At 53.1% G+C, this 23417-nt stretch overlaps 1 protein-coding gene across 4 annotated transcripts in view; it reads left to right on the top strand.

The window, feature by feature from the left end:
• Positions 1-23035, top strand: part of SEMA5B (semaphorin 5B) — a 114430-nt gene extending 91395 nt beyond the window's left edge. For 3 of the 4 annotated variants that reach the window (XM_032335168.1, XM_032335164.1, XM_032335179.1), the window contains exons 5-21: positions 3854-3916; positions 4321-4419; positions 5153-5366; positions 6021-6306; positions 8642-8777; positions 10117-10324; positions 10420-10627; positions 17154-17271; positions 17412-17593; positions 18568-18711; positions 18926-19407; positions 19598-19816; positions 20253-20423; positions 20527-20676; positions 21000-21044; positions 21489-21694; positions 21919-23035. In XM_032335168.1, the coding sequence (XP_032191059.1) occupies positions 3854-3916; positions 4321-4419; positions 5153-5366; positions 6021-6306; positions 8642-8777; positions 10117-10324; positions 10420-10627; positions 17154-17271; positions 17412-17593; positions 18568-18711; positions 18926-19407; positions 19598-19816; positions 20253-20423; positions 20527-20676; positions 21000-21044; positions 21489-21694; positions 21919-22077 (3090 nt within the window). In that variant the 3' untranslated portion in view covers positions 22078-23035. The remainder of the gene's footprint in view (positions 1-3853; positions 3917-4320; positions 4420-5152; positions 5367-6020; positions 6307-8641; positions 8778-10116; positions 10325-10419; positions 10628-17153; positions 17272-17411; positions 17594-18567; positions 18712-18925; positions 19408-19597; positions 19817-20252; positions 20424-20526; positions 20677-20999; positions 21045-21488; positions 21695-21918) is intronic. The other variant, XM_032335161.1, reaches the window with a different exon arrangement.
• Positions 23036-23417: the final 382 nt, after the last annotated feature.

The raw sequence follows: 23417 nt of genomic DNA, 5'->3' as shown, positions 1-23417 counted from the left end.
GACAATGGAAGAACAAATGTCTTTAAAATTTTGAGTGAAGATTATTTCCAACCTAGAACTCTGTATCATAGCTACTGATCAAGTATGAAAATAGATGAATCAGACACGCAAGAATTTAAAAAAAGTAATCTGCCATGGGGAACCTGGCTGGCTCAGCCAGAAGAGCATGGGACTCTTGATCTTGGGGTTGTGAGTTTGAGCCCCATGTTGGGTGTGGAGATAACTTAAGTAAATGAATAGATTAAAACTTTTAAAAAATTGATCTACTATGTTCCTTTTCTTAGGAAGATACTGGAAATGTATTTCACCAAAATAAGCAAGTAAATCAAAAAAATGGGAAACATGGGATTTAGCAAAAAGGAAAGGAGAGAAGGTAAGTCCCGGGATAACAACCAAATAGGAGACCCCAGGAACAACCAGTGCACACTGGGGCAGGAGGCCGGAGGCTGGGGCAGGAGGGAGAGGACAGGAATGAATGGATGATCAGAACCATTTGTATTTACATGATACAAGTGATATTGAGAGGGATTTGTAACATCTGTTGAACACTCGGGAAGAAATTAATGGTAAGTACATCGCAAAACAAGCAAATGAAGAAAACCAAGGCAATTATTCAGTTCAGGAAAATAAAAAGTTGGTCAAGAAGGAAACCTCATCAGAATAGACATGATTGCATGGACTCTCAGATGCACATTTTCACATTTTAATGAGTCTGAAATCAGGCCATGTCTTTCTGTGGCGTCTTACCATCACCGTCAGCCAGACTGTTGTCCTGATTGAGTTGTCCTCGCCTATGCAGGCGTGAACTTGGTCATTAGTCTGATAACAGCAACCCATTAACATTTCAGGCCACAAACCATTTTAGGATCATATGAGGAGGGAATATGAGTCCTGATTTTTTGGAAAACTTTCTGTGGACACCTTCTCGTAAGACCAAGAAAGTACCAGCATCCCAACTTACAGAATGGGATCCATAGCTTGGAAGAAAATTCTGGAGACCAGAGTGGAATACCCTTTAAGAATTGCTGCATCCCTGAAGCCCCAGGCAGTTCAAAAACATGATCCTCGAAAACAAGCAAACAAAACAAATGAGCATGGACCACTGTAAAGTGACTCAGAAGAGGCAAACTCTGAATTCGAAGAAGGTTTAAGAATACTTAATTAATCTTGTTTCTGTTTTTCTTTTTTGTACACACAAGATTGATAGATGATAACAATTGTAAGTCTAAATAAGAGTACTTTCAATAAGTTTACATTAAAAATTTAAGTAATAAAGATTTGATTGGCAATATATTTCCTTTCTTGGTATTTCATATTGCAATCAATGGTGTTTTATATTCAGCGAAATCCAGGGCACTGGTTGGTAGTAGTGAACAATTTGTATATATTCATAATAATGCAAATACCAATGTTGATTTTAATTTAAAAACAAATAACTATTTTAACACTTTAAATAGTATTTTATAATTACAATGAGAGGATGGGGAAAAGGGAAATGTATGTGTGCTTTGGGGTGGGGGAGAATGGGATGGGTGATTGGGAAAAATCTTTACCTCCATAACAGGAAGTCAGAAGAGAAAGTCTGAGACTGATACATATTTCTGAGAAATTGGATTAAAAAATTAAATTAAAAGAAATTCTATTAAAACATACACATACACAGAAACAGCTAAAAGCATTGAAAGTAGTTGCCTTTAGGAAATAGGAGGAGGTGGAGGAGGAGTGGGTTGTCGGTTTTTTTTTTATTAATTTTTTCATATCATTTGACTTTTTCAACTCTGTACATCATTACTTGGACATAAATAATTTTTAAAATAAAATAAAAATTTTCAAAATGACTCAAACAAGTCTGTTCTGTGCTGTTATCATTATAAATATACATATCCTTTTCGGGCCATATGTTCTAACTTTGGGCTTGAGAAATGTATTCACTGTGAGTGAGAAGCTGCAGGATATAACAGAGAGGGCTCAGCTCTAGTGCTAACTGTCTGGGTTTGTATCTTAGGTTTGTTGCTAACTGGCTTTGTGACCTTGGGCAAACTGCTCAACCGCTCTGAGCTTCATTTTCCTCGCCTATAAAATGAGCAAAAGTCTACATGTTTCACTGGCAGTGAGGATCCAAGAGGGAGGTATTGTCAAGTCCGTGGCACAGTGCCTGTCTGGGTGTTCAGCCCAGGGTAACGTGAACTGCTTTTGATGGTGCACAACTGTCCTCCCTACCCACCCAGTGGAACTCCCACCCCCTTATGAGCAAGGCCCCTTTGCCCACCAGCTCCCAGCCCCTCCTTCCCACACAGTTTCCCACTGTCTGGAGCTTCAGGCCCAAACCTCTGCAGTGTCTGTGGACCATTGCTCTTGTCGGGTCCCTGGGGCCCCCTGAGTTGCTTATTTATGTCCCTCTTTCCTCTCACATCAGGCTCAGCCAGGGAGCTGATGGAGGTCTGAGGATGACAAGGGTTCCATTGTCCCTGTCCAGATAAACCCTATGGCTCTGAGGTCAGATGCCAGGGGTCCTTTGCCCTCCAAGGTCTGGGAGCAGAGGTCTGCCTGTGCTCCAGGCCTGGCGTGGCAGAAGGAGCCCAGTCTGCTCATAGCGCTGACGGAGGCATGACCAACTTGTCTCCCCCCACCCCCCACCTCCTGATTCCAGGCTCTGCAGGAGTCAGCCCTCCCTCTGCCCCACAAAGCAGCCGCCTGGGGAGCTGTGGGTGGACAGCAGCCTGCTGCTTCCTCTCCCAGCCCCCTTCCCCTCCCACACGCTGGCCCTGGAGCTCTGCAGGCAAGAAGGAGCTTTGTGAGAAATTAAAAGCAGGTTGGCTTTGTTGTTTTTGTTGTTTCCTGTTTGGATAGAAGGACTGCTTGCTCCAGGCTCCCTCTCCCAGGGCAGATAGGCAGTTCAAGTTTATCCATGTGACCCAGAAATCTATAAGGAGCCCCACTCCAGGGCTGGTGGCATTGCCGGGACATGGAGGGTAGCGTTCCTCCTGCCGCTGCTCTTCAGAGGCTGGGAGGGATGTGAGAGAGTAGAGACAGAATGGGTGAAGAGGAAGGGGCGGGTTCCCCTAATGCCAAGAATACTGGGGAACACAAGTCCCTGAGCGAAAGCCCCATCCCCAAGCACCCCATGGTGCACCCCACGACAGAGCAAGGGTCATGCTACAAGGGAAGCAGGCAGCACAGAGTCGGGGAAGGGGGAGCAATTAGGAAACGGGAAGCCTGAGGTTCTGAGACAGTGGGATGAAGAGAAAAAACACACAGAGCCTCTGAATCAAGAACCTGGGTTCCAATCCCTGCTCTACCACATGGCAGCAGCAAGTCACACAGAATCAGAGTTTCTTTACCTGTTAAGGAAAAACAAAACTAAACAAAACACTTTGCAAGATAATAGTGGGAAAATGAAATAGGTCTGTCTCTAAGGTTTGCAAATCTAGCCTTTCCTCCCTCCCCGCCTCCTACCCATTTGAGGGCCATCTGGCCCGTAAGGGATCTGGGTCTGGGGTGGTCCTAAAGGTCCTCCTTGGCCACTTCCAGCTCCCCGGCTGGCCTGGGGGAGGAAAAAAGGGGAGGTCCTAGGACAGAGCTGCCTGGGGATGGTTCAACATGGAGACATTGTTACTGCAGACCTCCCTGACCCAAGTGGGGGCAGTGTTGGACTGAGGGGACGTCCTCCTTAAGGTCTCTGTGTAAGGAGATCTGGCAGCCCTCTGAGTTCACATGGATGCAGTGAGGGGGACACTTACCCCACTGGCTGTCATTGACCCTTTCCCAACTCTGGTCCTCTCCCAACCCTGCCTGCTGCCTGCCACGACGGTGAGCAGCACAGCCGTGTGATGTCTGTGTGCTCCTCCCACAGGCCACAGAGTGGGCCTCCAACGAGGACACGCGCCGCTCCTGCCAAAGCAAAGGGAAAACCGAGGTAAGTGGCTTTGGTGGTCCAGGGGACTGACTTAGAGCTGGCGGGAGGCTTGACAGAGGGGCACCATGTGGGGACAGGGCCGCCTGCAGAGAGGCCCAGCCTGGAGGAGTGTGCGCGCGCGCGTGTGTGTGTGTGTGTGTGTGTGTGTGAGGAGGTGTTCTGGGGGCAGTTAAAGAGGCAGCACTGAGCATGGGAGCAGGCACTGGTGGAGCGGGCTGACCTGGGGGCGGAGGTGTGAGAGGAGGAGAGGTCCATAGAGGCAACCTCAACTTCGGAGCAGGGTGCATCAGGGGCAGAGGGGAGTGTTCTCAGATGTCTGTGGTGCAGTGGCATGAAGGAAGGACAGCCAGGCCCACACGGGGTGCACGGGTCCCTCTCTTACTTCTCTATCCTGGTTGCTTTAGGAGGAGTGTCAGAACTACGTGCGAGTCCTGATTGTCACTGGCCGAAAAGTGTTCATGTGCGGGACCAATGCCTTTTCCCCCGTGTGCTCCAGCAGACAGGTGGGGCCCCCTCGGGGTAAGGCAGATTCAAGAGGTCACGGAGAGGTGCCTGGGTGGCTCAGTCATTTGGCTCAGGATCGTGGTCCTGAGCTCATGGGCTTAAGCCCTGCTTCAGGCTCCCTGCTTAGCAGGGAGCCTGCTTCTCCCTTTTCTTCTGCCTGCCACTCCCCCTGCTTGTGCTTGCGCTCTCTCTCTCTCTCTCTGTCAAATAAATAAATAAAATATTTAAAAAATAAAAACAGTAAAGAGGGCATGGAGAGAGTCTCTCACCCAGACACCACAAAGAGTGAGGTGGCCAAATTTAGTAAGAACAAAAAACCCCAAAACAAAAAAAGAATGCCCACTTAAATTTAATTTCAGATAAACAGCAAATTATATTTTAGCTTAAGTATATCCCATGAAAACTTTGGGACATACTTATGCTAAACAGTAATCCATCAAAATTCCAGTTTAACTGGGTCTACTCTATTTTGTCAGTCAACCTCACGGTGGAGGGTCCTGACTTGGGGGTGGGGCAGGGAACAGAGGCGAAGGAGCTCCTGGCACAACCTCCTCCCTCCATGATGGCGGCTCTCTCAGAGGGACGATGGTGGTGGTGGGGAGTAAGGAAGAGGTTGGAGACAGGGAGACCAGGGACCCAGGAAGAAGCAAAGTCCGGGGCTCGGTGGGGAGGGGAGAACATGCAGCCCCTGGGTCTCAGGGAAAAGTGCCCCTATCTCCCCATCATCCCCAGGTGGGGAACCTCAGCCGGACCATAGAGAAGATCAATGGTGTGGCCCGCTGCCCCTACGATCCGCGCCACAACTCCACAGCTGTCATCTCCTCTCAGGGGGAGCTCTATGCGGCCACCGTCATTGACTTCTCAGGTCGGGACCCCGCCATCTACCGCAGCCTGGGCAGCAGGCCACCACTTCGCACGGCCCAGTATAATTCCAAGTGGCTCAATGGTAAGGGGGCGCAGGCCCAGGGGTGGGGGGATCTCCTGCCAGCCAGCCTGCCCTGACCCCTTTCGATCCTTGTCCCTGCCCGCCTCTGAAAGGGATCACACCTCCTCCCTTGAGATGCCCAGAATTGGGCCAATGTTTCACCAAGGACAGTAGTACACTGGAGATGGACTTCAAATGAAATCACAGGTGTACCCAGAACAAATGGAGGGGAGGATATGAGGGCTGAGGAGGAGGTGGGAATTCATTAGGAGAAAGGGTTACAGGAAAGAGGGCAGTAGGAGTTTCTTTTCCCTTGGAGTTGAATTCCTGCTTCTCCACTGACTGGCTGTGTGGCCTTGAGCACGTACTTGACCTCTCTCTGCCATAATGTTCTCATCCGTAATCAGAGGATAATCACAGTACTTACCTCATAGGTTGTTAAGAGGATCATATAAAGTACTTATAATAATGTCTGGTGTGCAGTGAGGGCTCAGTAGCTCATATTAACTATTATTATAACTTCATAGTGGAGGTGGGAACAGGGTTAGCTAGAGCCCCCAGGTCCGCCAACTGTCCAGGAGTGTCAGGATGCCCATCTGGGAAAACAGAAGTCAACTCTCTCCCCTTCCTCCCCACTGGCCTGACCCACCCCTTTGTTCCTCTTCTGCCCCGCAGAGCCAAACTTCGTGGCAGCCTATGATATAGGGCTGTTCGCATACTTTTTCCTTCGGGAAAACGCGGTGGAGCACGATTGTGGACGCACTGTGTACTCCCGGGTGGCCCGAGTGTGCAAGAACGACGTGGGGGGGCGCTTCCTGCTGGAGGACACGTGGACCACGTTCATGAAGGCCCGCCTCAACTGCTCCCGCCCAGGCGAGGTCCCCTTCTATTACAATGAGCTGCAGAGTGCCTTCCACCTTCCTGAGCAGGACCTCATCTATGGGGTCTTCACCACCAACGTGTGAGTCCCTGGCCCGCTGCCATCCCTTCTCCGCCTCGCAGACCAGTGGGGTTGGGCACGTCCCTCTCTCTGGACCTCTGTTTCTCCTTCTGTAGAGTGGGGAGTGCAATAGCGCTCCAGCCGGTCTTTGGGGTAAACTTGCTCCCAGATCCTACATTCCTCCCTTGCTGTGGCTTGCTGCCTTTGGAGGGGGGAGCACTTTTTCTGAATTGTTGAAGGGCAGGCTGAGGCCAGATCTGAAGAAAGTAAGTGGAGTTGGATTATGGCTCCGTGCAGGAAGAAATTGCTGGGGGAGAAAGGAAAATGGCCTGCCTTGGATGAGGGGATAGCAGCCCTGGGAGGGTCCAGGAGCAGCCCTCTATGGGCAAACTCAGAGAGAATTCTTTCTGGTCCCTTCCAACCTCAGGACTCCACCATCCTGCTAAACCTAAGCAGCAGAGTCTTCTGGCAGTCCTGCCAGCACTGGGAGACACAGGCTGGGATTCGGAGCCCCTTTGGTTTCCTGGGTGTAAGGAAGAGTAGCCCTCATGGAGATCACGAGGCCCTCCTCGCCTCATCCCCTTCTGTGTAAAGGCTGACCCTGTCAGGTGATTGTCATGTACAGAGTGTTGAACAGGCAGCAGAGACCGAGGAACTCGTTTGTCATACAGAACTCTGTGCGAGATTCTTGGTGAGGACCTCGGAAACATGTGAGCGTAGAGTGCCATGTGCTTACCCTGGGCCCCCAGTAGCAGGGACTGGAGGAGGGCCAGGCTAGCTACAGGAAGCATAGTCTGAGGGGATGGACAAGGATGAGGGTAAAACTGGGAAACAGGAGCAGAGAGACCATCCAAGGCAGAGGGACACCCAGGCATCACAGTCCATGCAGGCCATGAGCCAACAGCCAGGAATTAGTGACCAGTCCGGCAGCTGGCACCAGAAAAGGGACAGTCAGGAGGCAGGGGCAGGAGCTGCTGTAGAGGCATGGGGAGAAAGTGATGACATTGGCATGGATTGGAAATAGTTACTGTATTGTGTACCTTCTCCATGTCAGGTGCCTGTTGTGGTGGTGCCTGTCACAAGCAGGGGTACCAGTGAGCAAAAGCAAAGCTGGCTCTGCCCTTAAGGGACTTACCTTCTAGAAATGGGAGTTATTAAACATCCAGTTTTAACTGTGTTGAATGCTACAAAGGGAAAGGGCAGTGCTCAGGGAAGTCTCTGCCAGTGTGGAGGGAGGGATGGTGATCAGGGAGGGCTTCCTGGAGGAAGTGCCATTTACAGGATGAATAGGAGTTAACTAGGGGAGAGGACCATTTCAGCCCAAGGGAACAACATACTCAGAGCTTTGGAGTGGGAAGACAAATGTCAGGAACTTAGTCGAGACCAGTGTGGCAGGACCCTGGGGGGTGAGGAAGAGGAGAAGCAGGAGAGGAGGCTGAGGGGCTGGGACGGGAAGAATTATGTCCTTAGAGACTGCTTCAGGGTTTTGATCTTTATTCTAAGAGCAAGGAGAAATTATTGAAGGGCTTGAAGCCAGCCAGAGACTAGCTTGGATGTGTATTTTGAAACGTTCACCGTGGCTGCTGTGTGGAGAATGGATTCCAGGAGACTGGACAGGCTGTAGTAAGGGCAGCCATGAGATCAGCACAGCAACCACAGAGGTGATGGAGGTGCTGAGGCAAGGCAGAAAGGGCAGGGAGGGTAATGGACACCTTTGGGAGAGGGAATAAATGCAGAGAACAGAACTGGAAACATTTGTTGGCATGTTATGGGTTCTGTGACCTGTTCACATCGGACTCCCAGAAACGCCTGATCCTGGGACTGAACAGGTCTCACGAGGCTGTCCGGCCCAGGCTGGGGTGGGCAGCAGCAGGAATTAGTGGTTTGATAACCAGCTTGAAAAGTCAAATAAAATGAAAAAAGCAGAATAAAATGGAATCAAAAGAGTGGAGTACAATGCATTTGGTAAGGGTATTGTTTCATGAAAATGCTCTACAGATGTGTGTGCTCGGGTGCATGTTGTCATGGGACATATTTCTGACAGTGGGCTCCAGATTAAATGTCTGAAAAACACTAACTTTATCTGACCCTCCCACTGGAGAAGGGAAAGGGGTGAGGAGCTAGCACAGAATTCTCCCGGAGGTCTTCTCCTCAGGGGGCCTTTCCCAGGGTTTCCAGAGTGCGAGGACTGCATGCCCTCCTTCTGTGACACCGCTGGTGTGCAGAGCACTGGTCTTGTGCTAGGTCCTCAGCAGGCCTCGGAGCTGTGCCACGTCATGCCTGGACGGCCACCACTGGGGTTTAAGGCACCAATGCCCACAGGGAGGGCAGTATCCCACCACCTCTTGCCTTTCAGAAACAGCATTGCGGCTTCTGCTGTCTGCGCCTTCAACCTCAGCGCCATCTCCCAGGCTTTTAATGGCCCATTTCGCTACCAGGAGAACCCCAGGGCTGCCTGGCTCCCCATCGCTAACCCCATCCCCAACTTCCAGGTACAGCTTCTCCTCCCCTTTCCCTCTCCTCACAGAGCAGCTTTCCCTAGATAACCAGCCCCCAGCTGATTCCCAGCTGCTTGGTGCAAACACCGACCCATCCGTGCTGGTCTGCACCCATCTGTGGGGTCTGCGAAGATTCCCTAGCACAGTGGAGTGAGAGCGGGAGAGTGGGTGGCATGCAGAGCAAGGGAGCACGCTCTGAGCGATCTCTAAATGTGACTTCACACCTCCAGGGAGACTCAATGTAGGGAACTAGGGGAGCACTTACAAGCTGTCTGGTCAGAACTGGGGGATTTTTAGCTGGAATTTGCTTGCAGTCTACCCAGCCTGGGTACTATTTCTTGGAGGGTCTGAGTGCCAGGAGTGGTCAGGGTCCAGCCATGGGTGATGGGAACATCCCTAGTGCTGTGATGGAGAAGGGGAAAGAGCCATGAGGCAAAAGAAGCTACTGATGGTTAACTTTGGAATCCATCCAACTTCCTGCCCACCGGGCAGTATGGAGTATGGGAAGACCTCAAGTTTTGCAGTGGGATCATCCTGATGGATGGGTCAAGTCACCGAACCTCCCAGAATCTCTTTACCCTTATCTGGTACTAGGGATAACACTCTCAACCTCAAAGATAAGTGCAAGGGGGGGCGCCTGGGTGGCTCAGTGGGTTAAAGCCTCTGCCTTCGGCTCAGGTCATGATCCCAGGTCCTGGGATCGAGCCCTGCATCAGGCTCTCTGCTCTGCAGGGAACCTGCTTCCTCCTCTCTCTCTGCCTGCCTCTCTATCTACTTGTGATCTCTCTCTGTCAAATAAAGAAATAAAAATATATATTAAAAAAACATAAAAAGATAAGTGCAAGGGTTAAACACGCACCTGACAGGATGCTGCATAAATGGTAGCTGCCCTCCAGCTCCGCTTTAGAAGGCACAAGAACTTGGAGCTGGTAGGAACACAGGATCGGGAAGGCAGGTTGTGGCCCAGCATGGGGGAGAAGCACCTACAGAAACAGTAGAAAATCTCAGGACACTTGATATCCACACTCAAAGGATTCATTTTTCGATAACCCAGCCCCTTTTTCATCCCCCGCCCCCCCCCTTCACTGTCCCTCGCAGGTCCCTCCTCTGCATCTTCCCAGCCTCATTTTCCCTTAGTTCTCAAGGAAGAGGCATCTCTCCTCCCAGGAAGGGGTTGCAGGGAACGGAGGGAGGATATCAGGGTGGGGGTGGCGGGGCCGGGATCGAGTAATCACGACCTGCCCGCGGGTGCCTGGGTTATGATAAGGAAGGACAGGGGACGTGGCGGCCCGTCGGCTGGGCCCACGTGACCCCCACGCCCTCCCCGCTGTAGTGCGGCACCCTGCCAGAGGTGGGCCCCAACGAGAACCTGACGGAGCGCAGTCTGCAGGACGCGCAGCGCCTGTTCCTGATGAGCGAGGCTGTGCAGCCGGTGACCCCCGAGCCCTGTGTCACCCAGGACAGCGTGCGCTTCTCACACCTCGTGGTGGACCTGGTGCAGGCTAAGGACACGCTCTACCACGTGCTCTACATTGGCACCGGTGAGCCCTCGGCGCGCGGCCCTGTCCCGGGTCGGGAGGTGGTTGAGGGGGGCCGGGGCTGGGCCTTCAAGGCCCCCCTCTTCTGGCCCCTCCAGAGTCGGGCACCATCCTGAAGGCCCTGTCCACCGCGAGCCGCAGCCTCCGTGGCTGCTACCTGGAAGAGCTGCACGTCCTTCCCCCGGGGCGCCGCGAGCCCCTGCGCAGCCTGCGCATCCTGCACAGCGCACGCGCGCTCTTCGTGGGGCTGAGCGACGGCGTGCTGCGGGTCCCCCTGGAGAGGTGCGCCACCTACCGCAGCCAGGGGTAAGCCGGGGCCGGGGAGTGGGGGAGATGTTGCAGGGCGGGTGGGCGGGCTGTCCCTGGTCCTGGTCCTGGCCCTGGCCCTGGCCCTCTCCAGGCTTAGGCCCTGCCAGTCACACCTCGGAGGTGGCTCTGGAGAGGCAGAGCTCTGAAGCCGCCTGGGGTGGCTTCCTGACCCAGTCTCCAGTTGTTTGCTTTTGGACAAGTCACTTAACCTCAATTCCCGGGTCATAAAATATCCGCAGGCTTTTTGTAAAGGTTAATTGGGCTAGTCTGCATATACCACTTATCACTGCCCGGGGAAGGTGTGTGCTTTCCCAATTGAGGGTGGCTGCTCTATTCCTTGTGTCAACCCCGCAGCTCAGGCCTGTCAGCCGTCTCTAGCTCACTTGATTTATTCTCAACCCCTTTAATCCAGAGAAAGGTCTTTATCTTTGAAACCACAGGACTTACTACCCAGATGTGTGGGGAGATCAGAGAGGACTCTCTCTCTGAGTCAGCATCAGAATTTTGCTTTTCTTCCTTCGGGACTTAGAAGAGACATAGAGACCTGGCTTGGGTGGGGTGGGGATCAGGAACCATGTGGAGCTGTTGGTTGTATTTGCTTCCCAACTGCTTCTGGGACCTCAGCTTCAAGTGGATTCATGAATTTGGCAATAACGGCACTGGCATTTCAGGGGAAAAACAAAAGCCTATTCTAAAGCCAAATGGAAATATATCTCTGATTCCTACCATGTGAAGCTCCCCCCGAGCTGTGCCCCTTCATTTTTGAGATAAATCAAAAGCTGCCTTAGCTGGCATAGCTGCAGCCATGTGGGCTCCCATGGCCTTTGCAACCCAGAAGCTTCCTGGCCGCGCCCGTCTGTCCTCGAGATCTGAGAGACACATGGTACCCCTGCTGCCAAGGGTCATTCTCCAGCCCCTGTGGGATGTGCCAGGAGCTGAGCAGAGGGCCGGACGCCCGGGGAGGAGGCTGGATGGTCACGGGGTGGCAACCAGGGAAGAAGAAAGGGAGAGCAGACACTTAGGCTCCCCTCGGCCCCAACCCCTGGCTCCAGCCACAAAACACCTGACATTTACCAAGCTCTAGTGCTCAAAGCACTTTGCAGGACTGTGGATGTGGGAGGAGGGAGACAAGATGAAATGGGCCCAGGACACTCTCATTTCCCCCAGCGCTGTGGATGTCTGGTAGTGGACATGTGGGAAGGGACAGTGGGGCATCGTAAGCGGGGCTCCCATGGCAGAATTGGGTTTCTCCTTTAGCTCCGTCATCTCCTAGCTACACGATCCCGAGCAAGTTACTTCAACTTTCCAAGTTTCTTCTCAGGGGAAAATAGGAGGAAACTGTGATGGAGCAAATGATAGTTCATTCTGGCAGAGATATTGTAAGGACTGGGAATTCCATTCAGGAAGTGCTCGTGCATGGTAGCTGGTGTCCTTATTCCCTTCTTATCTCCACAAACGCATGGCGGGGCCCTGCAGCCGCCTGAGTTCTCTGGGGCTTCAGCACCTGTCACGCTGGGTTCAGGCAGCACTGCTTGGCACGAATCGCAGGCTCTCTGCTGACGGCCTTTCCCCTGTACCTTGTGTTCTGCTTCAACTCTTGTGATTTTATTAAACTTTTCATGTGTGTCTTGTTGCTTAGGAGCTGGTAAATCTTTGAAGGCAAACCCACTACTATCCCAGTAGTTTTTAGACTTCACCAGGGGACCACGTCCAGCCCAAGGCACAAAGTAGCCTTGCACACATGACTGATCCTTCAGCTCGTTGATCATATGGCCTGAGAGGAGGTTGGTGCAGGAGAGGAGTGGGGAAGGGGACTCAGGCCAGCTGGGAACGCCAAGGGAAGATTGGATCTGAACCTTCGCCTGTGGGCACTGAAGTGGTCTTTGAGCCGGGGAGGGGAGTGATAGGCAGCATGAATAGGTGTTTGACAAAGATCAATCAGACAGTGGTGAGTGGCATTGTCAAGGGGACAGACGGTTGGCCAGCGTGAGCTAGCGTGGCTCTGGGCCAGATACGAGGGTCTGCAGGGGAACCAGGGGAAGGAAAACGCCAGGACATTGCCCCACTCACGTGACGCTGCGGAGAAGGGACAGGGAGGTTGCGTCCCGTGGCCGGGTGGAACCGCAAGGTAGAACAAGGTCAGTTTGGAATCTGATACTTTCACCCTCTCTGGATTCCTGAATTTGAGATAAGAGTGCTTGACATGTACAGTGAGACGCTGCTGTAAGGCTCTAGGTGGATCTGAAAATGTGAGGTCTCATGATCGCGACGGTAATAAAATGACCAGAGTGAGGCCCTGTAGTCACCAACCTTGTGCACCCCGGAGTCTGGAAGCCAACTGTCACACTATATCTGAATTTGTGCTGTTGGGGGCAGGTTGTCACAGGGTTTTAGGTTTTACCGTGTCCTAGCATAGACATTTCATGCTTTTTTACCTCATTCCTTCCAAAGCTGGCAGGAGGATGAGGGTGGATTGGCAGAGGCCTTTTCAGGCCCCTCCACTGCCCAGAATCCAGGGGCTTGTCTCCAGCCCCCTCCTTTGGCTCAGGCAAATCACAGCCCCATGGGGCATACCCAGGACCCTGGGCTGGCCAGAGAGAGATCGAGGCCCACAAGAGGTGGGGCAGAGGGAATGAGCTGTTGACAGGCTCTGCAAAGCAAGTGTTTTATGTGTGAACCGCCTCCTCCCTCCCTTCAGCATGCCTTTCATGCTGCACTGGAGGGGGTGTGGGGGTGTCTATACCAGTTGGCTCAGGAAGGTGCCTTAGAGCAACCTCACTCCCTATAGGAAATCTGGGTTTTCCTCCTTGGCCATCTGAAATGATGGCCACTTGCTCCCAATCTCCACCTTGGACAGCTCCCGCTGTGAGACTAGTGCTACCCCGTGCTGGAATCTGCCCGCTCTTCAACTTACACCATCCGTCTCTGTCCTGCTTCCCAGCTCACGGAATGAACCTGTTCCCTTTTGTAATGACTGCTTGAGACACTGCAGTAAAGAAGACATGGTGATATCTTATTGGTCTAATGGCCGCTTTTATGAAAGGAACAATCAACTGATACCCATTTTTGCAGGCAGACACGCTTTAATTCTCTCCTTGGAGCTTTAATTTTGTTAAGAACATTCCCTGCTCTGTAAGCTTTGGAGTGGTCTTGGGCCAAAAGCAGCAAATGTGGCCAGGAAAAGAGCTTGAATATTGGCTCTGGGGGAGTCGTGTAAGCCCCATCAGGCACCCAGGAGCGGGGAACGGCAGAGCAGGCATGTCTGTGGACAATCTGGTCTCTTTCTTGTCTGGGAGAACTGAGAGCCGGCTGAGAGAGTAAGGGACCCCAAGTCAGGGTTCTGGGGCCAGTCTGGGCTTTTCTTCCCTCCCTTCTTATTCTGTCATGGATTGGAAAGACAAGGCATTTGGTCTCTTGGCTTGGGAGCCCTGACCAACATGGCCCCGGCACAACAATTCTCCACCATGCTGTTCCTGAGAATCACCTGGGGAGTGTTTAAAAGCTTCCAGTGGCTGAGCCAACTTTGGTCCCTAATGCCCAGAGATAGGGGGGTTTTTTATTTTGTTTGCTGAAGCTTTTTAAAAGATCCCTAGGAGTTTCCAATTTGATGTCAAAAGTCTAGTCTACTGGCTAGACCGTAGATGAAAGAAGTAGCATGAGGCAAAATTGCATTCCTCAAGAATCATCTGCTTTTATCTTGTACAAACTGATTCAAATTTTCTGCTCTTCTCCATTTTCTCTACTGACAGACATTAGTTTCTGATGAGTAGAATTTTATTTATTATTATTATTCATCCCTAGTCATGGCTCTCTTTTATTTAATTTGTGTTGCTTCTGAAGCACCCTGTCAGCTGGTTCTGGAGTTTGATTCTGCCTTCTGAGACCTGACGGAAATACCCTCAGGAGTGTGGGCTTTAGTGAGTTCTGATGGGCTGGATTTGCTAGCGGCAAGTTTGGTCCATGCGTCAGCCAGAGAGCAGAATCTCGAAACCACATGTTGCTGGGACTACTTTGCCTATGTACTGTATCTAGTCCCATGGTGTCTAGTTTGATGCATTCTGCTGGTGAAACACCCCCCGCATCAAACCAGTGGCCCCAAATGAAAATACAAACACACTTATATTGTACAATTTACACAAATTGTCCTTGAGTCAATAAAATGGAAACAGATTTTTGAGTAACAGATGAGCATTCTGGATTCCCGGGCAGGCGGTGGTGTGCTTGCTGGGGTCCAGCATGGGCCTCACCCACTGAAGCCCCAGGCATCACCCCCCTTAAATGAGGTCACGGGCTGCCTGAGCAAGGGGCAGCATCTTCAGCTGCTTCTGGCAACAAGGGGAAGCCCCACCCCCTGCTTGGTGAGCTCTCTCATATAACCTTATTTGTCTTTGGAACCTGACATGGTCCATTGAACTCCACTGAAAATAAAGAACTCACCTGACGGGAGACTCTCCCTGAAGCTTTGAGAGGAAAGAAAGATTCTATCCTGGAGACACCAAAAGGAGAAAACCGTTGACTCCTTCATAGATTCCTTTCACCTTTGACATCCTTGGCCCCTTTGGCCCTTCAAAAATCCCTCTGCAGAGTCACGTCATGGTGTGGACTCCCCCCACCTCCCTTTACCTGAAGCCTATTCTGCTTCCTGGCCTCCAGTTTCTGCCCCCACTCCCAGTACTCTCTCTAGACCCTGTCTTGCAGGCCCACTGCTGGGGAGCAGCCAGGTCTGGTAAAAGGGGTAGAAGTTGGGAAGGGGAGGCAGAAGGGACCCAGAATCCCCTGGGGTTGGCAGTGGGTTCATCCCAGCAGAGGGTACTTCCTTCAGGCTCCAGAATCTGATACTCCATTTACTTAGCAATGAATAGCCAATTCTGATTCCATAATTTCCATACTCTTTTTCTCCTCCTTGAAATCTTACTATTAGAGATTTGTTTTATAAAAGTTTTATGTGTTTATTTAGTTTAAGTAATCTCTACACCTGAGGTAGCGCTCAAACACATGACCATGAGATCAAGCATAACACACCCTTCTGACTGAACCAGCCAGGGACCCCCAACATTAACTTGTTGTTGTTGTTGTTAAAAACTGCAAAGGTTTCTCTCTCTCTCTCTCTCTCTGTGTCAAATAAATAAATAAATCTTTGGGGAAAAAAAAAAATTGCAAAGGATGGGACGCCTGGGTGGCTCAGTTGGTTAAATGTCTGTCTTCAGCTAAGGTCATGATCCCAGGGTCCTGGGATCAAGCCCCACCTCAGGGTCCTTGCTCAGCAGGGAGTCTGCTTCTCCCTCTGTTGGCTTCTCTCCTTGCTTGTGTGCTGCCTCTCTCTCTCTCCCTTTCTCTCTGACAAATAAATAAATAAAATCTTTAAAAGAAAAACTATAAAGGATACAATGAATACATCTGAAGGAGAAAGGGAAGAGAGGATCCCTAGAACGTGAGAAGTGGAGGCATCCGGGACATTCATTGCTGTGTGAACCATTACCTTCTCTAGGTCGTTGCAGATAGACCAGCCCTGAGAGCCCGGGAAAGGGGATGTGAGCCACGTGATTCCCTCTCTTGGCAGCCTGCCCTCATTCTCATGATGCTGACGCACTAGACTCTGGTTCCTGCCGCTGAGCAGCACAGGCATGTGGGTGCCCAGGAGGGGACCATGCCTTGGTGTTCCCTGACCCTATGCCTGTGGCTTGAGGCATGGGGCTAGGTTCCCTCAGTGGGTGAAGTCAGACACAGCCTCCAGCTGGGAGGCAAGAGCATGGTGGAAGAATCATGGTCAAGAAGTCTAGGCTCCTAGAAAGAAGAATTCTAGTCTCTAGCCTCAGCTTTGCCATGTGTAATTCATGTGATCTAGGTGACACTCCTCTTCCCTCTCTGTGACTGTCTCTTCCTTTATACAATGAAAATGTGGTGTTGTGGATCCCAGTAATTCTCGCCTTGGCTTCCATTAGGAGCTCTTAAAACCTCCTCCTTCCTCCCTGGACATTTTTGTATGGACGGGGCAGGTATTGGTGTTTTCTAAAAGCTTCTTTCGTGATTCTAGTGTGCAACCAGGGCTGAGAACCCTGAGCCGGACCATCCCTCATCCATCACTCGTGTTTTATGGAGCTATCTTCATAGTGTCTGGCAGAGAGGCACAGCACTGCTGTCTTGGATTTCTGTTCCCCTTATCTTCTCCTGTGGGCCTAGATGGGGAACACGGGACACCCAGGCTTGGGGAAGGCAAGGTTAAGTGTGTGGGCCCTGGAAGGCAAAGGTTTGAGTCCTTGTTCAGCTCTCTGGGTTTCCTCTATATAACATGGGGATAACAACAGTACCTCCTGCATTGGGTTGTTGTGTTAAATTAACTCATGCTCATAAAGTGTTTAAAATTATTCCTGACACACAGAAGGTGTTCAGTGAGCTTAGTTATTACTTTGGAGGGCAACTGGATGGATCAGGGCACCCAGAGGGGAGTGGCGAGGTGTGCTCATGGGTTACAGGTGAGGCTGGGAGGCCAGCAGGCTTGAGTCTCAGGACCTCTGTCTGGCAGGGCGTGCCTGGGGGCACGGGACCCATACTGCGGCTGGGACGGGAAGCAGCAACGGTGCAGCACACTTGAGGACAGCTCCAACATGAGCCTCTGGACCCAGAACATAACAGCGTGTCCTGTGAGAACCCTCTCATGCTCCCCACCTGGGACCTCTCCCCCCAATTCATGCTATGACTCTCCATCAGTATCCGCGTGTCCCCTGGGACCTGGTATCTTCCCTCTCCCTGCCTCCTTTGACCCACTGATGTGTATCTGCAGGTTCGAAACGTGACTCGGGATGGGGGCTTCGGCCAGTGGTCACCATGGCAACCATGTGAGCACTTGGATGGGGACAATTCAGGCTCTTGCCTTTGTCGGGCTCGAGCCTGTGACTCCCCGCGACCCCGCTGTGGGGGACGAGACTGCCTGGGGCCAGCCATCCACATTGCCAACTGTTCCAGGTATGTGAAGATACCTGGATGGTGGCTGCTTTGGACTGGAAAAGGGGCTGGGGTGGAATAGAGGAAATGGGGCATCCCCAGACAGGTGTTCCCACAAAGAGACAGAAGCCACTTGAGAACTGTGCAGGGAACTGGAGAGGTGGCTAAAATATGAGCCCTCCACTCTAGTGGGAAAGAAGTCTCTGCCTTGTGGGGGCTCTTGATACAAGCAGGAAGGCTGGACAGGCCCAGAGTCACAGATCATGGCCTCAATAAGCCTTGCTGTTCCAAACACGAGGGATAGCATAGGATGGTGGTACAGTAGGCAGAGCTGGTGCCCATCCTGGATTGCCATCCTCTCTAAGTATGACCCTGGATTCTCTTAAAATAACTCAATTCTCTACACATGTATTGACTGAACTGTCAAAACAACCTCATGGGGTAGGAATACAATCATTATCCTCACTTTAAAGATAAGAGTTTTATGAGGCACAGACATTTTCAGTAACTTGCCTAGGCTCATACAGCCAGTAAGTGATACAGCCAAAACTTGAAAATTGGAGTCAAAGTAGACAATAGTGAGTGGTGTCTGAGATTGGAGCAAAACATGGGATGTTGGAGAACAGGGGAGAGAGCGTGGCGTTGAGTGCGAGTGCAAGGGTTGGGCAACCCAGAAAGATGAAACCTAGTTTCATATTGAAAAGGCAAATGGAGACTTTTCTAGAGAATGTGTCCTTTGGCCCCACTAGTATCTCCAGGCCCTGGGTCCTATCTCTATGCCCTTAGCCCTGGAAAAAGGCCCTCAACACATGTTTGAGGAATGAATGAATACAGGAACGAATAAATAAGTCTGCCTGAGCCGACCTGGCTAGGAGCTGCCATTTCCCAGAATCACTGTCTAATAACAATATAAAACCCACCCGCCCAGATATAGATAGATCTGAGTAGCTAGAAGTCGGAGGGTCACCTGTTTCTGTCCCCTCTGACCCCACCAGGAATGGGGCGTGGACCCCGTGGTCCTCGTGGGCCCTATGCAGCACGTCCTGTGGGATCGGATTCCAGGTCCGCCAGCGAAGTTGCAGCAACCCCGCGCCCCGCCACGGCGGCCGCATCTGCGTGGGCAAGAGCCGGGAGGAGCGGTGAGCGAGCGTGTGGCCAGAGGTTTTGGAGGCAAGCTAGCCCTGCAGTCCCAGACTGGCCCGGCCCCCTAGGAAGTGGCCTGGATTCTACGAGTGAGCCAGTGGACTCTTGTCCTTCTCAGGCTTGCACTCCCAGTGACCTCTTGTGAGGGAAGGGGGTGCCTGCTCCCTAGTGCGTTGACTGCTCCCCCCCACCCAACACCCTTCCCCTCAGGTTCTGTAACGAAAACACGCCTTGCCCGGTGCCCATCTTCTGGGCGTCATGGGGCTCCTGGAACAAGTGCAGCAGCAACTGTGGGGGCGGCGTGCAATCGCGGCGGCGGTCCTGTGAGAACGGCAACTCCTGCCCTGGCTGTGGTGTGGTGAGGCCCTGCCGAGGACCTGCGCCCAGGGAAGGGTGGGGGGAGGTGGGGCCGCAGGGCAGGCCTGGGGCTGCAGGTCCACCAGACAGCACCCGCTCCCATCCCAAGGAATTCAAGACGTGCAATCCGGATGGCTGCCCAGAAGTGAGGCGCAACACGCCGTGGACACCGTGGCTGCCGGTGAACGTGACTCAGGGTGGGGCGCGGCAGGAGCAGCGTTTCCGCTTCACGTGCCGCGCGCCCCTGCCTGACCCCCACGGCCTGCAGTTTGGCAGGAGGAGGACAGAGACCAGAACCTGCCCAGCGGACGGCTCGGGAGCCTGCGACACCGACGGTACAGCGCCGCGCCCCACACCCTCCCAGGCCCAGAGCGCTGGCGCGGGACTGGGGGAGGCCAGAGTCCGACAGAGAGCAGGGAGGTGGATCACGTGGCTTGGAAGGAGCCGGGAGGCCTGTGGGGCGGGAGTGGGGCCGTGGGGTGTGCTCCTCACTGAGGCCAGTCTCCCCACCCGTGCCCCACCCAGCCCTGGTGGAGGATCTCCTGCGCAGCGGGGGCACCTCCCCGCACTCGGTGAGTGGTGGCTGGGCCGCGTGGGGCCCGTGGTCGTCCTGCTCCCGGGACTGCGAGCTGGGCTTCCGCGTCCGCAAGAGAACGTGCACGAACCCGGAGCCCCGCAACGGAGGCCTGCCGTGTGTAGGCGACGCAGCCGAGTACCAGGACTGTAACCCCCAGGCTTGTCCAGGTGACCCTGGGCTCAGGGAACCCCCGTTTGGGAGACCCCCTAGGCCATACTTCGTAACCAGATGACCTCTTCTTTTTGCCAACTCTGTAGACTGGGCCCTAGAGCAAGTCTGTGGCCTGACCACAGACACCACCTACTCCGCAGAGGGCGGGGGGGGGGGGGGTCCTTTCCTCGTCTTCCCTGTCACTTTTTTCTCTCCCCTAACGGGTTAGCCAGATTAGAGGTTTGATTTGCAGTGGGGTTGGTTTTTGATGTCTCCTCTGCATCCTGCATTTCCCCCTGGACCCCTGAGGAGGAAGGGGCAGTCCCTAAAAATGGGCTGGGGGTGGGGGTGCAGGTGATGGGGGCAGAGTGGCCTAACTTGGGATAGGGTAGAAGTCTGTCTTGGGTCACGCCTGCCCCTGCAGCCCCCTTCACACACCCCATCCCCTTGTAGTGCGTGGTGCCTGGTCCTGCTGGACCTCGTGGTCCCCATGCTCAGCTTCCTGTGGTGGAGGCCACTATCAACGCACAAGGTCTTGCACCAGCCCCGCGCCCTCCCCAGGAGAGGACATCTGTCTTGGTCTGCACACAGAGGAGGCACTGTGTGCAACACAGGCTTGCCCAGGTATTAAGAACATTGGGCCAGGGCTGGGGAGCCTCTTGGATCCCTCTGATCAACCTCAGGGGGGCCCAGGTCAGTTAAACTCAAGCCAGCCTGCAACCCACAGAAGGCTGGTCCCCGTGGTCTGAGTGGAGCGCGTGCACTGAGGATGGAGCCCAGAGCCGCAGTCGGCACTGTGAAGAGCTGGTCCCAGGGCCCAGCACCTGTGCTGGAAACAGCAGCCAGAGCCGTCCCTGCCCCTACAGCGAGATTCCTGGTAGGCCCTGAAGCCAAAGGCTTCACCCCAGCCCTTCCCACCCTGAACTTCCAGCCTCCTTCCCCTTCTAAAGAACCTTAGTAAGTCTCAGATGGAACACAAGGGTGGGCGGTACGCCTGCTTGGGGCTGTTGCCCCTTCTCTAGTGAATGGGCTGACCCCTCTTAGAGACAGAGTCTGAGTGGGGACAGAGTGGAATGAAGGCCTCCGACCATGTTCCATGGCTCAGCGCTGACCCAGGGGTCCTCCTAGAGATATCCCTCACCCCAGAGGGAGCCTTCTCTCCTACCTACACCAACCCCCTCTCCGCTTGTCTTCCCACAGTGATCCTGCCTGCCTCCAGCACGGAGGAGGCCACCGGCTGTGGAGGTAAAGGGAACCTGCCCCACCTCATGACACTGTCTTTCCACCTCTCCTCCCCAAAGAGGAGACCAGCTCTGCTCTGAAATCTGGAGTCTCTCCACTTCTTGCTCCAGAGAGACAAACCTTGTGGAGGTCCTGGCTGCTCTGGACCATGTATGGGGGGTCCGAGAGGTTCCATTTCTGCCCCCCAACTAGGAGGCAGTTACCAAACCTGTATTCAGGAAGAGTCACCCAGCTCCACCCCCTCTGGTGGCCTCCTCTTACTCAACCACAGGTGTCCTGTGAGAGAGGCCCCTGGTGGCAGACTGCCCAGCTTTCCTGTTTTCAGTGGCTCTGGCCTCAAAACCCTTCCCTTTATGTCTCAGAGCCTCTTCTTGGGAGGCTGTCAGAAGTGGAGTCTCTCCTCTTCACAGTGGGCCTATCCTTACCACTTCCTTCTTCCTCTCCCAGGGTTCAGTCTCATCCACCTGGTAGCCACAGGTGTCTCCTGCTTCCTGGGCTCTGGGCTGCTGACCTTGGCAGTGTACCTGTCCTGCCAGCACTGCCAACGTCAGTCCCAGGAATCCACACTCGTCCACCCCGCCACCCCCAACCACCTGCACTACAAGGGTGGGGGCACCCCCAAGAATGAGAAGTACACACCCATGGAGTTCAAGGTGGGAGCCTTCATACAGAGACTGTGGGGTGAAGGGTGTCTGGGTTCTGGCCCTGAGTTGGGCTGAACTGTGCTGGGCACTGGGGAGGGCGCCCTGGTGGTGTGAACTGTGTCAGCGGCCAGAATGTTTTTTCACTGCCTGGTGCCTAATCCCCTTGCCCTGGCCCGTCCCTTCTCCCATCTCTCCCTTACCCTTTCCTCTCTGGTTCCTTCCTTCTTCCACAGACCCTGAACAAGAATAACCTGATCCCCGATGACAGAGCCAATTTCTACCCATTGCAGCAGACCAATGTGTACACAACCACCTACTATCCCAGCCCGCTGAACAAACACAGCTTCCGGCCCGAGGCCTCGCCTGGACAACGGTGCTTCCCCAACAGCTGATAACACTGTTCTGGGGACCTGGGCTCCTTGCCTTCTTGAGACACAGAGCAGATGGAAATGGGACGGCGGAGCCAGTTTGGTTTTCTCCTTCTGCACTAGGCCAAGAACTTGCTGCCTTGCCTTCGGGGGTCCCATCCGACTTCAAAGAGCTCTGGCTGGCGGTGACCATGGGGGAGAGGGCTGGCACGTGGCTGCACTTCCAGCTCAGCCCAGGTCTCTCATGGCCTCCTTGCGACCCACTACCGTGCTGATCTCCCCTGCCGTGTGTGGGCTGTGGACCTACTGGGCATGAGAGGAGCTGGAGAGTAGAGATGGCAGGACAGCAGACTTTTAGGTTTGGGCTGGAAATGAGGCTCACATGGCCCCCATGGGCCGAAGCTGTCCCTCTCTGGCTGGCCCCAGGAAGGGCCAGCCTCCACCCTGATTATCTCTGAGAGGAACTAAGCAAATGGTCCCAGAAGCTGCAGATTCTCTGCCCAGGGCTGGGCCACTGTGGTGCTGCCCCAGTGTGACCTGGGGACCAAGGCTGGCCCAGGTTGTCCACTTTTGCCTAGCAGTCTGTGCTTTGCCCAGGAGACATCCCTCCTCTGGTCAGAGGCAGTGAGGGCTGGGGACTGAAGATCGATCTTTGCTAAGAAGCCCTTTAATCTGGGCTGGCGCAGGCCTCAGCTTTGCCCTCAGAATGCAGGAATTGTGGTCCAAGAGAAAGGGAGGCAGGAGTCCACCCTCCGTGCCACTATGGAGACTGTCTTCGATTGTTGCTCGGTAGAGCTGTTGGCTGAGACCTGCTTGGGAGTCTCTGCTGGCCCTTCGTCTGTTCAGGAACACACACACACACACACACACATATGCACACACTCTCTCACACACACACGTATATACACACTCAACATGCTACAGCAACAAGAAGGATGTTGGACTGTGGCATTATTAATTAAAGATGATATCCAGTCTCCAAATAGAATTCTGTCTTCGTGCCTATGTGTGTGGGCTCCTCTCAGCGCGGGCTCGTCAAGCCGAGCAGTGCACTGGGGTAATAGGTGGTCTTCTCAGCGGGGAGGGAGTGATCCACAGAGAATTTGACTTTCATAGAGGGTATCTTTCCAAAGTGACAATATGTACATACACACTTGCTGCTCTAAACCCTTTTTGGGAAAGAGATGAGGGACAAATTCATAAGTAGGAACACAAGGTCCACCAAAGGCAACACAACTGGAGATTTTTCTGCCTGTTCCCTTAGTAGCTCTTCTGGACAACAGCTCCAGGATGGAAATGCATGAGTGCAGCAACAGAGTATTGATGGGGGTTAATTTATGACATATTTATAAGGCTAAGTTTAA

This window comes from Mustela erminea, chromosome 1 (assembly GCF_009829155.1).
Source record: "Mustela erminea isolate mMusErm1 chromosome 1, mMusErm1.Pri, whole genome shotgun sequence".
NCBI lineage: Eukaryota > Metazoa > Chordata > Mammalia > Carnivora > Mustelidae > Mustela > Mustela erminea.
Note: the sequence above shows the minus strand (reverse complement) of the source record. Positions and strands in the feature narration are given on the sequence as shown.